This window comes from Lithobates pipiens, unplaced genomic scaffold (assembly GCF_037356315.1).
Source record: "Lithobates pipiens isolate NorthernLeopardFrog02 unplaced genomic scaffold, aLitPip1_a1.2 Scaffold_24, whole genome shotgun sequence".
Taxonomy (NCBI): Eukaryota; Metazoa; Chordata; class Amphibia; order Anura; family Ranidae; genus Lithobates; species Lithobates pipiens.
Genome location: NW_027507786.1, coordinates 5,756,477 through 5,772,795, shown reverse-complemented (window position 1 = coordinate 5,772,795; position 16,319 = coordinate 5,756,477). Strand labels below are relative to the sequence as shown.

Genomic DNA, 16,319 nt, shown 5'->3' with positions numbered 1-16,319 from the left:
GAGAGAGAGCTGTGCATGATGTCATAAGCCTAGGCTAATGACCAGACAAGACAGGAAGTGGGCTGTATTTTTTTAATTATATATATATATATATATATATATATATATATATATATATAAATTATAATAATATATAGAATATATAAATTATAATAATATATAGAATATATATATTTAAATTTTAATAATAATATAATAACATTTACTGGCAGAAAAAAAATGTTTTACTATCTAAAGTTAAAATAACAAGGGTAGAAGATGTAATAGATGGAAAGATGAAAAAAATGACTGAAGTTTCACTTTAAGGTAGATATTAAGGCAAAAAACATATTTCCTATTTTATTTTCATATACTAAGTAAGTAGCTCAGGGACAACACTTAGGAGAGCAATACATTTGAATGGACAGACAGACATGAAATTGACTCTCACACTGACAGCGGTGTGCAGCAACACAGATGATGATGACACCTCGCCGACACGACGCGTCCTCTACTGAGTCACAGTGACCGTCGCTCTCTCCACACCAGGTGGTCCCTTCAGTCAACTCCAGTCCAAACAGCACTGACCGCCCCGCTCCCGGCTTGCCTTTCTCCCGCGCACACGCGGCTCCCTTACACCATGACATCACACAACACAAAGCCACCACCTCCACTAGACTCGCCACCCTGCTTGCGCCTCCCTGAACATACTGTAGTGGGCACTCAAATGGTCTTGGACAGCCCTGGACCGAAACTGCACATAGTTCTGAGCCGGGCGTCACAGCCATATTTTTTTTTATTTTTTACTGCCAAACTTTTCTTGATACTGGCAGGAGAAAAGTCACAATTTTTTTTTTTTTTTTTTTTACTGGCTGCCAGTAAAAATACTGACGGTTGGCAACAGTGCTGCAAACCAATCAGAGAACTGTTAATGGTATCCAATAAACATTACACCTTCCTGACCTAGAGTCAAAACAGTCACAGGTGTTTTCTTTAACCGCTTCCCGCCCAAGGTAAGTCATATGACGTCATGGACTTTGAGTGGGGATAGCTGAATGATGAATGTAGCTACAGGGCATCATCCAGATATCAGTCTTTTAAGCCGGCGATTCTATTCACCGTAAAAATGGCAGTTTATCCTCTTGATCGTTCTTACAAGCGGCAGTGTTTGTTATCCGCTGGGGGGGTACTTAGTTTTAATTCTCAACAAAAAAAAAAAGGCGTCTCCATAGTGTAAATCATTTCAGTATAAGGTACTTTATTAAATAAAATAATTGTACTCACATTTAGCATAGAGTAAGCACGCCAATAGCATAAAACACGTCCTGTAGCTGTTACAGCTGACAGTGAATGGTGCACGTCCCGTGGCCACGCCCGTGCACCATTCACTGTCAGCTGTAACCGCTACAGGACGTGTTTTATGCTTTTGGCGTGCTTACTCTATGCTAAATGTGAGTGAAATGTGAAATGATTTACACTATGGAGACTACTCTTTTTTTTGTTGAGAATTAAAACGAAGTACCCCCGGCGGATGACAAACGAACCCCCCAGAGATCCACACAGTGGCACAGGGGCTCACACTGTGGAGGCTATACCACCCCTGCAGGGGCAGGGTATCTGGTGAGGGCATTACTAATTTTTGTCATGCACACTGGGAAGATCTTCACTACTAATTACACATCTGCACAAATCATCTGTATAATCTCTTGGGACTTTGTGGAAACTTTTAGTGCTTCCTTGCACTTGTATATTTGAGGACTCAATGATTGCCTATTGGATGTCCTCACAGTTTGCACTTTCTGATATCTGATTGTATTGTCGCTTATTAATTTTTTGTAAGCACTTCTGTGTAAGGATTGTATATTGTGTCTGTAAAAGATATACACACACATATAGAAATATATACACTTTTTTTTTTTTTTTTTCCTTCCACGTGTACAATCATATAATTTTTTCACGCACACAACTTTTTAACATCTCATTAACTAACATGTCTTTATGAAAGATTTATTTGTATATTTAAGACCTCACGTACATTTCCCTAGTAATATTTTTTTCACTAGCACTACAGTGATACCATAGGTGAACTAATAGAAGTATATATTTTTTTTCTACTCCGTATTCATTTTTTTACATTTGGCATTTAATTCTTAACCACTTCAATACCGGGCACTTTCGCCCCCTTCCTTCCCAGCCCAATTTTCAGCTTTCATCGCTCTAGCGCTTTCAGTGACAATTGCGCGGTCATGCTACACTGTACCCAAATGAAATTGTTATTTTGTTCGCACAAATAGAGCTTTATTTTGGTGTTATTTATTCACGACTCAGTTTTTTATTTTTTGCGATATAAGCGCAAAAAAAGCAGAAATTTGGAAAAAAAACAATATTTTCTTTTTTCTATTTTAAAAGAAATCCAATAAAATCAATTTTTGTCATAAATTTAAGCTGAAATGTATTCTGCTACATGTTTTTGGTAAAAAAAATTCCGTTAAGTGTATAATAATTGGTTTGTGTGATCACGGACATATGTACGCAAATGATCATGTACATATGTGTGTAGGTGATCACGTACATATGTGTGCAGATAATCATTGGGACATGTGATTTTAGTGGGACATATGTGGGGGGACATGTTTTTATTATTTGGGGACATGTATGTTTTGGGGACATATGTGGGGACTGTGTTTATACTGTGTGGTGTGTTGTGTGTTTTCACTAGACTGGTGATCAGTGAGTAAAAAGCTGTAAAAAACAGCTCATACTCACTGATCATCAGCCGGCTGCAGTGATCTGCTCTCCTCTCCTCAGCGATGACTTCTGTGTGAGGAGAGGAGGAGCCGATTGCCTAGCAACCGGCTGTTTGTTTACATCACATGAAGGCCGTGATTGGACACGGCCGTCATGTGATCAGGAGGGCCAATCACAGAGCCCTCCTGCCGATCTGAGATGTGCCGTGTCCGGGTGACACCAGCACATTGGGATCGCGCCGCTGCGCGGGCACGCACGTGCGTGATCCCGCTCCTTCTGAAGGACGTTCCTGAACGTCCTATCAGAAGTAGACGGCTCCCACCCCGCCGTATATATGCATTGGCCGGGTGGGAAGTGGTTAAAGGTATAGCGCCAGATCGGTCTTTTCTTTTTACATCCAATACACTCACTAGGTCTAAAATCTTGTTCCTGACATCCTTGGACAGCTCTTTGGTCTTGGTCTTTTATACAGGTAAAAAGCTTAGATTAGGAGCACTCACTTTGAGAGAGTGATCCTAATCTCAGCTCGTTACCTGTATAGAAGAAACCTAGGAGCCAGAAATCTTGCTCTTTGATAGGGGGATCAAATACTTATTTCATTCAATAAAATGCAAATCAATTTATAACTTATTTGAAATGCGTTTTTCTGGATATTTTTGTTGTTATTCTGTCTCTCACTGCTTAAATAAACGGACCATTAAAATTATAGATAAACAAAGATGGGAAACTGGGACTTTGAATGAGGCTAATGGCTAGTTATGGTTTAAAAGATATGTGAAGATGTTTATTAGCATATAAATGAAAATGCGTTACAGCGGTACATGTCATATAAAAAGGTTATGTCATATGAAAAACCATGCATGAATATGTATGTGTGTATATATGTATGTATATATATATATATATATATATACATATACACACATGCACACACACACACACACACACACACACACACACACACACACACACACATACATATATATATATATATATATATATAACAGCACAGGATAATGCAGACTTAGTAACACTGTAAAAATACATGCATAAACACATATCATATTGGCAACAAATGGCAATATTGGATAAACTGAGTGTAGGTTGTATTGGTAGAAATGAAAAAAAATGGTGGTTCTGGATAAATGCTGTTAGGGCATAATGTCACATCCTGAAGGCCCGACACGTTTAGTGTAAAAACACTTCCTCAGGGGCAGATGCTACATAGTATCTACAAAAAATTGAATATAGTTAGCTGTAATATTGGATGGGCACAACAGGACAGAACGGAATTGTCAATCCTGGGTACTTACCTCATTCAAAGTCCCAATTTCCCCTCTTTATTTACCTTAACCCGGGATGGAGGCTCATACATTTATGCGCCTTTTTTTAAAGTCCCAAATGCCCCCTTTTATACATTAAAATTATAGAATGATCGTTTCTTTGTCAGTGGGCAAACCTACAAAATCAGCAGGGGATCAAATACTTTTTTCCCCTCACTGTAACACTTTGATTTCTATAGGCTGCACCACATTGTGTTTTGTTCTGTAGCTATGACATCACACAGTACAAAGCCATCTGTATCACTTAGCAGACACCATGTGGAATATCTGGACAGAAATGCTTTTTAGCGGTGATGGACAATTATCTCTACTTATCATTTGGCACCCGCGCGGTTTATAGCTCGGCATATGTATGCAGATCTCCTGAACCTTAGCAGCTCTAGGTATATTTTAGATAAAACGTGTATTCGATTAGAACCATCTTCACCCATTATCCTGTCATAAGAATTTTACGGAGCCGACTCTAAAACCTACCCAGACACTAAAACCATGTCATTGTCTCCCCCTTTTTTCTTCTTGCAGATACACAATCAGTACCCCACGGAGTTCGAGTTCAATCGTTACTATCTGAAGTTTTTGGCATTCCATCACGTCTCCAACCGCTTCAAGACCTTCCTGCTGGACTCGGACTACGAGAGGCTGGAGCACGGTATGTGGCGGCGTTACATCGGGGGGGGGGGGGGGATCATTCTTCACAATTATTTCCAATAAGCGGCGAGTCGTGTTTAGGAAAGTCGAGGTTGACGAACTCGGCAGCAATGAGGAGAATGTACGAAAATGACAACTTGTGTCATCCGCATTATTCCGGACCATAAATCATTAGGCGGTTGATTTAACGGAGATTAAATAAAGGGGACAGTGAACTGCGATGTTGCGCTATTATTTTTCACGTTCACCTACTCATGTAAACATTCTACATTCGAGACAGATGTTTCTCCTGGGGTAGAGTTAGTTGAAAGGATAAAGGACACTTACGCTAAGCCCCCCCACAAACGCTTCTGTTACAAATCCCCCCCCCCCCAATGGGTCCCATACTCCTAGTGTGCACATTTTAGGCATCATCATGGGTAAAGTGAACGAACGTCAGATATATTTATTTTTCTTTGCCTACAATTTTTTTCTTTTTGCAAAAAAAGAAAAAATACACACACAATGCAAGACACATTGAGGCTTAAAGTTGTATACTGAAAATTTTGCAATTATAGGTCATGCAAACATGGATCATAACATAATCCAAAGTAAGATCAGCTGATAATAGGTCAAGTACCAGAATAGTCGCCTCCATAGAAAAACCACAGAAATAAAAGATACATAGTAGGAGAGGTCGAAAAAAAAAACACAAGTCCATCAAGTCCAACCCATGTGTATGATTATGTGTCAGTATTACATTGTATATCCCTGTATGTTGCGGTCGTTCGGGTGCTTATCTAATCGTTTTTTTAAACGATCGTTGCCCCCCTACATTGAGACCACCACCTGTGGAAGGGAATTCCACATCCTTGCCTCTCTTACAATAAAGAACCCTCTATGTAGTTTAACCACTTAAGCCAATTTGCAGCGAAAGGACCAAGCCCCTGCGATTCGGGACTGTGTCACTTTAACTGACAATTGCGCGGTCGTGCGGCGTGGCTCCCAAACAAAATTTGGCGTCCTTTTTTTCCCACAAATAGAGCTTTCTTTTGGTGGTATTTGATCACCTCTGTGTTTTTTTTTTTTTTTTTTTTTTTTGCTCTATAAACAAAAATAGAGCGCCAATTTTGAAAAAAATGCAATATTTTTTACTTTTTGCTATAATAAATATCCCCAAAAAATCTAGAAAAAAATATTTTTTTCCCTCAGTTTAGGCCGATACATATTCTTCTACATATTTTTGGTAAAAAAAAAATCAATTAGCAATTATTGATTGGTTTGAGCAAAAGTTATAGCGTTTACAAAATAGGGGATAGTTTTATGGTATTTTTATAATTTTTTTTTTTTACTAGTAATGGCGGCGATGGTTGATTTTTATTGTGACTGCAACATTATGGCGGACACATTGGACATTTTTGACACATTTTTGGGACCATTGTCATTTATACAGCAATCGGTGCTATTTAAATGCACTGATTCCTGTGTAAATGACACTGGCAGTGAAGGAGTTAACCACTAGGGGGCAGTGTAGGTGTTATGTATGACATTATGTGTTTTTTTTATTGTAAGGGGGGGGGCGGCGTGACCTGGTTTGTGATGTCACTGATCGTCTTTCCCTATAAAAGGGAACAGACGATCGGCAGGCATGTACGGGCCATTGGGACTACAGGGAGTTTCCCGGTGGGCCGATGGCTCAGTGGGCCGATTTCAGTGACAAAGTAATGGCTGCGTGGCTCGCCCTCAACTCACGCAATGGCGTGAGAAAGATGAAAAAAATACAGAGGAGAATAGGTGAAATAATAAAAGATGTCAGTGAGGACTCCTTATGTTATGCTACTTACCGTATGTTTTTTTTTGCACAATTGCGTATAGTTTTATATACTGTTTTTGTACTTGTTTACAAAATTAAAGGGGGCTGGTCTGGATGAAGTCCAGGGCCAAATTTTTGTTCCCAGTCCAGCCCTGACGATCGGTGACCGCCACTGTAGGAAGCACAGGGAGAGGTTTGTTTGCACAGACCTCTCCTCGTTCTTCAGCTCTGTGACCCGATCGTGGGACACCAGCGGCGATCAGGTCCGCTGGTCCTGCGGCCACGGTCACGGAGCTCAGGACCAGGTCGGGAGCACGGCGGCAGCGGCGGCACGCTCCCGACCCACGGCTGGGCACTTAAAAAGCAACGTACAGGTACGTGCTTGTGCCCAGCCGTGCCATTCTGCCGATGTATATGTGCAGGAAGCGGTCCTTAAGTGGTTAAGGTTAAACCTCTTTTCTTCTTACTGTAATGAGTGGCCACGAGTCTTGTTAAACTCCCTTCCGTGAAAAAGTTTTCTCCCTATTGTGGGGTCACCAGTACGGGATTTGTAAATTGAAATCATATCCCCTCTCAAGCGTTTATTCTCCAGAGAGTATAAGTTCAGTGCTCGATACCAAAATCTATCATGGCGTTAGAAACCAACCAAATCTATCATGGCGTTAGAAACCAACTATAAAGTATTGTTGCAGTGGTATTTGGTCACAGCCAAAATTGCCAAATTTGTTCCAAATTATCTCCCCCCCCACGCCCCACGTGTTTTCAGAGTTGTGAAGGCCTGGGAACCCACCTACATATTTGGTGGTCTTAGGGCTCTTTCACGCAAGCGTTGAAAATAGGCGGTTGAGTCGTGTGTTTAATGCTTCTCGAATGCAAATCAGTGCCACAAAAAATTGCCACAATGGGGAGCGGATGCAGCGTTAGCATTGCAGCAAGGCAAAAATAACTCTGCCTGCAGAGTTTGGCAAGTGTTGACGCTTTGCAATTGCCTTCATTCCCCTCTATTGAAAGGCACCACAATCGCACCTTAAACGCACTGTAAACGCGCCTGTGGCCTTTACAGTGCGGTTGCAAAGCGTCAAAAGTAATTATCATCGTAGCCTTTAAAGCGGGAGTCCGCCGGGACTCCGCGTTTTTTTTTTTTTTTTTTTTAAAGTCAGCAGCTACAAATACTGCAGCTGCTGACTTTTAAAATAGTGACACTTACCTGTCCAGCGCGCCCGCGATGTCGGCACCCGAAGCCGATCTCTAGATCGACACTCGAGTGCTGCCGCCGCCATCTTGGGTATGGGAGTCAGGAAATGGAGCCTTTCGGCTTCATTTCCCGGTTCCCTACTGCGCATGCGCGAGCCGCGCTGCGCAATGAGGACGGTCCCCGCTGCCTCTGGGATCTGTGTGTTTCCCAGCAGGCAGCGGGGCACTTGCGGAAGGGGGCGGGCACTTGCGGAAAGGGGCGTAATGTACGCCCCTTTCCGCAGAGAGCTAGCCCGGAAGTGGGTGCAGTTACCTGGATTATCCAGGTAACTGCACCCCCCTCCCCCCTGAAAGGTGCCAATTGTGGCACCGGAGGGGGGGAGGAATCCGATGAGCGGAAGGTCCATTTTAGGGTGGACCTCCGCTTTAAAAAAAAAAAAAAGCAGCTATCATCTCTGTATTCTTTTTTTTTTTTTTTCAGCTTTTATGTAAAAGCCATCCTAGCCAATTAACCGCTGGATGGCTTTTTTACAGGTGGTGAAGGGGTCGCCTCTCTGAGCTCTACCGTGTCCCACCAGTGGGCCCAGAATTGAAAGGCAGTGGTTCTGCTGGCTTACCATAAAGCTTGTCTAGGACCAGAAGGTCCCTGATGAGCTCTATGATATAGAAGACGACGAGCATTGTTGTCACTTGTGGTTTCTCCGGATGTAAACAAGGCCATTTTTTTAATTTGGAAAGTATCTGATCTCATCGATCTTGGTGTGATCAGATGCTTTTAAGGCCAGAGGAGACATCTGGGGTCTAATAGACTCCAGATCTCCATAAAGAGGACCTGTCACATGCCTATTGCTGTCATGATGTTTACATTCCTTGTGACAGCAATAAAAGTGATTAAACAAAAATGTAAAGAAACAGCATAAAGGTAAAAAACAGTATATAGATAAAAAAAACTTTACAATACCCGCGGCCCCCTGCTCGCATTCAAAGGTAAACACACGCATTGGTCCCACCTGCATATGTAAACGGCAATCGCAACACACGTGAGGTATAGCTGGGAACGTTAGAGCGAGAGCAATAATTCTAGCACCAGACCTCTGTAATTCTAAACAGGCTTTTAAAGCATCGCCTATGGAGATTTTTAAATACCATAGATTATCGCCATTCCACGAGCGTGCGCAATTTTAAAGAGTGACATGTTGGGTATCTATGAAATTGTTTTTATTGGATATGTTTTATGGCAGAAAGTAAAAAAATATATATTTTTTGTCTTTTTTTTCGTTTATATAGCAAAAAATAAAAAACACCTTGGTGATCAAATACCACCAAAAGAAAACTCTTTGTGTGAAAAACATTATATAAATTTAATTTGGGTACAGTGTTGCATGACTATGCAATTACCAAGTAAAGCAGGGCAGTGCTGAGTAGTAAAAAATGGCCTCCTCATGGAGGGAGTAAAATCTTCCGGAGCTGAAGTGGTTAAAGTATTTGTGTCATTTTGCCTATGCTGGACCATGCACGAGCTTCAGTTGATAATACACCCCCATCCTGCTGATCCCTTCACCTCACTCCCCTGCTGCTCTGTTTACCTGCTGGAGCTCATGTAAATACCCAATACTTTTGGGTATGGGGTAGGGGTTGCCACCCATCCGGGATTCACCCGGACAGTGCAGGTTTTGAATCTTGTGTCCAGGTTTCAGGTGGACTGAAACCCGGACACGTTATTCAGACCGGTCTGTGGCTCCCCAAGTAACCAAGATAATCAAACACAAATCTGTTGGCACCGGGGCGGCTGTTTGGGGGCAGGTTCGGCATCACTGGGGGCAGGGCGATGATACGAGCAAGAGCAATTTAGCTACACCCACTGTTCACTGCAGCACACTATACGCACCGCATTACTTCTCTCCTTTGGGCTGCTAAAGTGTTCGGGTTTGGCTTGAAGAAAAGGTGGCAACCCTAGTATGGGGGAGCATGTGACCTTCACCTCTTCTTCCCACAATGCTGCGCTTGTCACCTGGCTGGCCAAATCGCTAAGCCTCAGCACAGTGAAGGAAGGGGGGCAGAAGTAAGGTTATTGGCCCGTGCGCTTGTCACCTGGATGGTCAAATCGCTACTAAGCCTCAGCACAGTAAAGGGGGGCAGAAGTAAGGTTAGAGGTAAGGGGCAGAGGTAAGCTCCACAACAGACTGAGACAGAGCTTTCATCAGTGGCGGCTATTTCAGGAGGGGTGGAAAACTAACACCAGGCACCCCCCCCCACGTGCGCGGGAGACAGACAGCAGACGGAAAGGTGGTGATAGCCACAAGCACACCCCAACCTCCCCGGCATTAGATGGACTGACCTTAGGAGGCAGGGGGAAGGGAAAGCCAGGCCGTTGCTTCTCCTCCCGGCTGAACAGAACAGGGAGTGTGTCCTGAGACCCGATTGGCCAGGGAGTCTCCCTGGCCAGTCGGATCTCAAGACTGGCTTCCTGATTGGCCAGGATGAGAATCAGGAAGGCAATAACTGATATTAATTTGCTAGTGTCACACAACTGGGTGCCCCAAGCCCACTCATTTTTTAAGCCAATTAGAGCCTCCGGCTCCAATCATGTGCGTCTAAATAAAAAAAATGTGATTCCATGCGTCCGGCACCCTGCATGTAGATTAGGGGCCGGGCACATGGATTAGGGGGAGCAGCACCCCTGCACCCTGTATGGATGGGTCCACCACTGGCTCTCATAGACCTTCTAGTGCAAGGCTTCTGCAGCCAATCAGGGCAGCGGAGGAGCATGGGGAGGGTAAGTCTCAATGGGGGGGGGGGGGGGGCATCAAGAAATTACCAAAGTGATATCGATACCTGATCTCGGGGTCACCATATAACCTAGTAAGAGCTAAAACTGGGCTAGAAGGAAATGTTGTAAAAAGCCAAATAAACACATTGAAGAGCGTTTGGCACAATGTCTGTATGTGTATGTATAGAATTATAATACAAACACGTCTCCATTCCAGTACATAACTTAATCACTCCTGCTTCTCTAAAATTAGAAATGTTTAGAAATTTGACACGGCACAGAATTGGGTTATTGTTTTTGATCTAAATTGAATGTAGATTTAAACATTCAAGATTTGATTTGTTATTTTACACTAGAAAAGTGATGGGGGGCTACATATGGGGATTAAAACTACTTTATGTGACCGCAAAAGGTTTATCACCCCAGAGGTAAAGAAATTGGTGCCAGCTCAACGCTTGTATCGGGGGCCAGAGGAGTACTGGGGGGGCTGTTATCTGTAGAAAAAAGAATCCCCACTCCGGTTGTTGCTCTTAAAATTTCTTCATTATATTGAATAGCCACAGTGAACAAACGCAGATTAAGTCAGTTGCCGCGTTTCAGCCTATAAGGCCTTAGTCATAACTGAGGCCTTATGACTAAGGCCTTATGACTTAGTCATGACTAAGGCCTTATAGGCTGAAACGCGTCAACTGACTTAATCTGCGTTTGTTCACTGTGGCTATTCAATAAAATTAAGACATTTAAAGAGCAACAACCGGAGTGCGGATCATTTTTTCTACGTTACTCTACTCAGCCAGCGACTGTGGATCGAGCACCTGGGAGCTCTGCTATCTATGTGGTGTATGGGTAGTAGCACTGACTTTTCTGTTTATACTGGGGGCTGTTATCTGCCTGCATTTCCTTCCTAAACACTTCGCCTCAGGGAGATTTACCCCCCCCCCTCCCCCCTTTCATGACCAGGCCATTTTTTGCGATATGGCACTGCGTTACTTAAACTGTCAATTGCGCGATTGTGCGACGCTGTATACAAATGTCCTCACGCAAATAGAGCTTTCTTTTGGTGGTATTTTGATCACCATCTGGTTTTATATTATATAAATGAAAAAAATACAGAATATTTGGGGGGGGGGGGGTGAATATTTTTTTGCTATAAAAGAAACTTCCAGTAAAAAAAATCAAATGTATTCAGAAAACTTAGGCCAAAATGTATTCTGCTACATGTCTTTGGTATTTAAAAAAAAAAAAAGGAATTTCCAATAAGTTTATTATAATTGGTTTGTGTGAAAGTAATTGTGTCTACAGACTGGGATATATACATTTTAATTTTTTATTTAACCACTTCAACCGGACACTTTTACCCCCCGTCCTGCCCCCCTCCCCCGGACAATTTTTCACCTTTCAGCGCCGTCGCACTTAGAATGACACGGTCGTGCAACACTGTACCATACCTCCCAACTGTCCCTGATTTTGAGGGACTGCCCCAGATGTGTCCCTCATTCCTCCTCATTTGTCCCTTATTTTGGTCTGATCTATATAGTTTTATATAAAATGCACTTTTTATCTTTCAAACAGTGTTTCCCAGAGCTAAACCTTTCATCCAATTTGTAAATTGCTACATTTGTAAAAATCAAAAGCCAATATCAAGAAATAGTAGTGGTTAAAAAAAGCACTTGTGGGTTTAACCTTTTTTTTTTTTTTGTATAATTCGCCTTTAAAGGGGCGTGACGGGGGTGTGTCTTATGCTAACATACTTTTGCTAATAGGTGTCCCTCCTTCCCATCTCAGAAAGTCGGGAGGTACGCTGTACCCAAACAACGTTTTTTTTAATCTTTTTGTTCACACAAATAGAACTTTCATTTTGGTGGTATTTAATCAACGCTGTTTTTAAAAAATTTTTGCTATATAAATGAAAAAATACCGAAAATGTAGCAAAAAAAGCAAATTTTTCTTTGTTTCTGTTTAGAACATTTTGCAAATAAATAATCTTTCTTCGTGAATTTAGGCCAAAATGTATTCTGCTACATTTCTTTGGTGAAAATCAAACCAAATCACTGTATATTATTTAGTCTGTAGGAAAGTTTTGGTATCTGAATATTGATCAGTCCTGATGTGCTGACGGTCTATCTTGTTTCTTGAGGCCCAAAAATGTCAGGGCAGTACAAATATACAAATGACCCCTTTTTGGAATGTAGACGGTCCAAGGTATTTAGTAAGAGGCATGGTGAGTTTTTTGAAGTTGACATTTTTTTTTTTTGTCAGAATTTCTTGGAAAATGTAAGAAATTAAAAAAGTTATTTAAATTTTTTAATTTTTATTACATGCTGTCACCAGTGCAGTACAGCATCATCTTATAACTGGTATGATGGTGATCGGGGACACTGACTGATGACAGTACAAAACAAAAAAAGTTTTTTTGTTTTTTTTTTAACCGCTTAACATAGTTACATAGTTAGTAAGGTTGAATAAAGACACCAGTCCATCCAGTTCAACCTGAGTGTCTACAATTGTCCCTATCCCTGTACATTGCACACTCACATCAGTCCCTACCCTCAAGGAGCCCACAATCCAAGGTCCCCATTCATATACTAGGGCCAATTTTGGACAGAAGCCAATTAGCCTACCCGCATGTCTTTGGAGTGTGGGAGGAAACCGGAGTACCCGGAGGAAACCCACGCAGGCACAGGGAGAACATACAAACTCCAAGTAGGTAGTGTCCTGGTTGGGATTTGAACCAGTAACCCTTCTTACTGCTAGGTGAGAGTGCTACCCACTACACCACTGTGCCGCTTAAAGACCGCCTCACACCGATATACGTCGTCAGAATGGCTCAGCTGGGCACAAGCATGTACAGGTATGTTGCACTTTAAGTGCCCAGCTGTGGGTCGCATGCACGCTGCCAGCGGCGCACTCGTGACCCGGTCCTGAGTTCCGTGGCCGCGGGACCTGCGGACCCGATCGCCACCGGTGTCCCGCAATCCGGTCACAGAGCTGAAGAAGGAGGAGGGGTAAGTGTAAACAAACCTCTCCTCGTGCTTCCTAGTGAGGCTGTCACTGATCGTCTGTTCCCTGTTATAGGGAAAGACGATCAGTGATGTCAGACGCCAAGCCACGCCCTCCTACAGTTAAAAAACACACACACGCACACTTAACCCCTACACTTCCCCCTAGTGGTTAACCCCTTTACTGCCAGTGACATTTTTACAGTAATCAGTGCATTTTTAATCGCACTGATTGCTGTATTAATGCCAATGTTCCCAATAATGTGTCAAAATTGTCCGACGTGTCCACCATAATGTCGCAGTCACAATAAAAATCGCTGATCACCACCATTACTAGTAAAAAAATAAAAAATATTAATAAAAATGGCATAAAACTATCCCCTATTTTTTAGACGCTATAACTTTTGCACAAACCAATCAATAAACGCTTTTTTTTTTTGCCAAAAATATGTAGAAGAATATGTATCGGCCTAAACTGAGGGAAAAATGTTTTTTATATATTTTTGGGAGATATTTATTATAGCAAAAAGTTAAAAATCTTGCATTTTTTTCAAAATTGTCGCTGTATTTTTGTTTATAGCGCAAAAATAAAAACCGCAGAGGTGATCAAATACCACCAAAAGAACGCTCTATTTGTGGGGAAAAAAGGACGTCAATTTTGTTTGGGAGCCACGTCGCACGACCGCGCAATTGTCAGTTAAAGCAACGCAGCGCAGAATCGCAAAAAGGGGCTTGGTTTTAGCTGCAAAATGGTCCGGGGCTTAAGTGGCTAAACACACTTTGCCCAGAGCAATATAATGTTACCATTGTACTACTCTGAGGAAGTGATCGGTATTTATTTTTTTTTATTTTTTTTACACATTGGTTGCTTATAGAAATGAATTTCATTGCTATAAGCAAGCATTTCACGGAATAATTGGTCACTGTGACCAATCACAGATAGCAACACAATTGTACACAATGGATGGCTTGAAAGGAAGCAATCCATTGTTTACAACTGTCATGTGACCTGCTGTGATTGGTTACAGTGGTCACATGGTACCAGAAGTGGGCCGATATAGTGATCGGCCATCGGCTGTGTCTGGTGGATGCAGGTAGTGACAGATTGCACCGCTACGTGGCCTAGGGTTGCCACCTCATTCCTTTAAAACCAAACACATATTGATTACACAGGTTCTGTGGGTGATTTGAGGTGATAAATATTAGTAATGGCAGTGATCAGTGAATTGGACCCCATACGCACCATTAGATATTCTGCAGATTTTTGTCTTCAGATTTAACAAAACCATGTAATGCAAGGGTCTGCCTGATTGCATACAAAGTGAAACTCTTAAAGCGGTTGTAAACCCGCTGATGTGTTGTTGTTTTTTTCCCACCTGCAAAGGAAAAGGCATAATGAGCTAGTATCCACTGCATACTAGATCATTATGAAATACTTACTTTAGAACGAGGCCCCGACATCTGGTCCGATCCACGCCGAGGGAGCTGACCTGTTTCCTCTGCGTTTCTTTTCCGGGTATCGCGGCTCCTGGTGCTGTGAGTGGCCGGAGCCGCGATATCATCACTTCCGCGCATGCGCGCGGAAGATTTCTCCCCGGCAGGGTCCGGCGTCTTTCAGCCGAGAATCCCCTGTGCGCATGCGGCGCATTGCAAGGGGAATATCTCCTAAACTGTACAGGTTTAGGAGATATTATTTTTACCTACAGGTAGGCCTTATTATAGGCTTACCTGTAGGTAAAAGTCCCAAAAAGGACTATACAACCGCTTTAAGTTTCAATTTGCGGGGGGGGGGGAGAGAAGAAACCAAGGAAGGCAAATTATAAGCAGAATTAAACTTGAGCTTTCATGATAGGATTTCCTGTCTTGTTTAAGGCACCCTGTTTGAAGATAAAGGAGACAAACACACGAGGAAAGGCATTTGTATCTGGGAATATATCGAGAGGGCGCACAGGAAGAGTCCCGTCTTCTTCAACTATTTGTACGCACCGACCAAACTGGAGGTAAGGAATTGGCAATCTTTCCCTATATGGATCTGCCGCACAGCAGCTGAAAGTGGAAATCAGGCTTAAAGAGGGGTGTCTGCTCAGTGAGCTGATGGACAGGTTTTGGAGGGGGGGGGGGGGGGACTGCTTAGTGAGCGGTTCATGTCATAGGCAGTATAGTGATCTATACTAGTCCAGGGAGCAGGCGGGTTGCTTGGTAGGGACACAGAGTATGTGGAGGTGCAGCCTGTGAGCTGGGTCACTCGTCTCACCATATACAGCCGGTTGGTGACTGTTTGCATTATGTCCCAGGGGTCTCAAACTGGCACCCCTCCAGCTGCTGCAGAACTACAAGTCCCATGAGGCATTGCAAGGCTGACCATTACAAGCATGACTCCCACAGGCAGAGGCATGATGAGACTTGTAGTTCCACAAAACAGCTGGAGGGCCGCCAGTTTGAGACCCCTGGACTTTAAACCGTCAAAACTATTTTCTTTGTTGTCTGTATTTCCCCTTTCCCATTCCAGGCGTTAAAACCAAGTGCCAACATCTCCACCCTGAGGAAGTGGGAGTACTACACCGAGGAAACGTTGGCATTGGGCCCGTCCTATGATTGGACGGCATCCCCTTCTCGATTACACCCCCCCGAGGAGCAAGTTGAAGAAGCCTCTCAGCAAGGAAAAAGGAAGGTGGTATGGCCGTGTTATGATGACGTCAGCAAAGTACAGCCGGATGCCATAACACATCTTATGAATGTAAGTTGGATGGCCAATGACATTTTGTCACTTTATTGTTGAGAAGATATATGCGTGACGTGTATTTACGAGCTCTACTTGTATTGTACAGGTAGTAGATATTGAGACC

At 42.8% G+C, this 16,319-nt stretch overlaps 1 protein-coding gene across 1 annotated transcript in view; it reads left to right on the top strand.

The window, feature by feature from the left end:
* SBF2 (SET binding factor 2) overlaps positions 1-16,319 on the top strand; it is a gene marked incomplete in the record, with an annotated part of 632,543 nt that overhangs the window by 586,088 nt on the left and 30,136 nt on the right. The window contains 3 exon segments of the mRNA XM_077453547.1: positions 4,593-4,719; positions 15,346-15,473; positions 15,983-16,210. Coding sequence (XP_077309673.1) covers positions 4,593-4,719; positions 15,346-15,473; positions 15,983-16,210 — 483 coding nt within the window.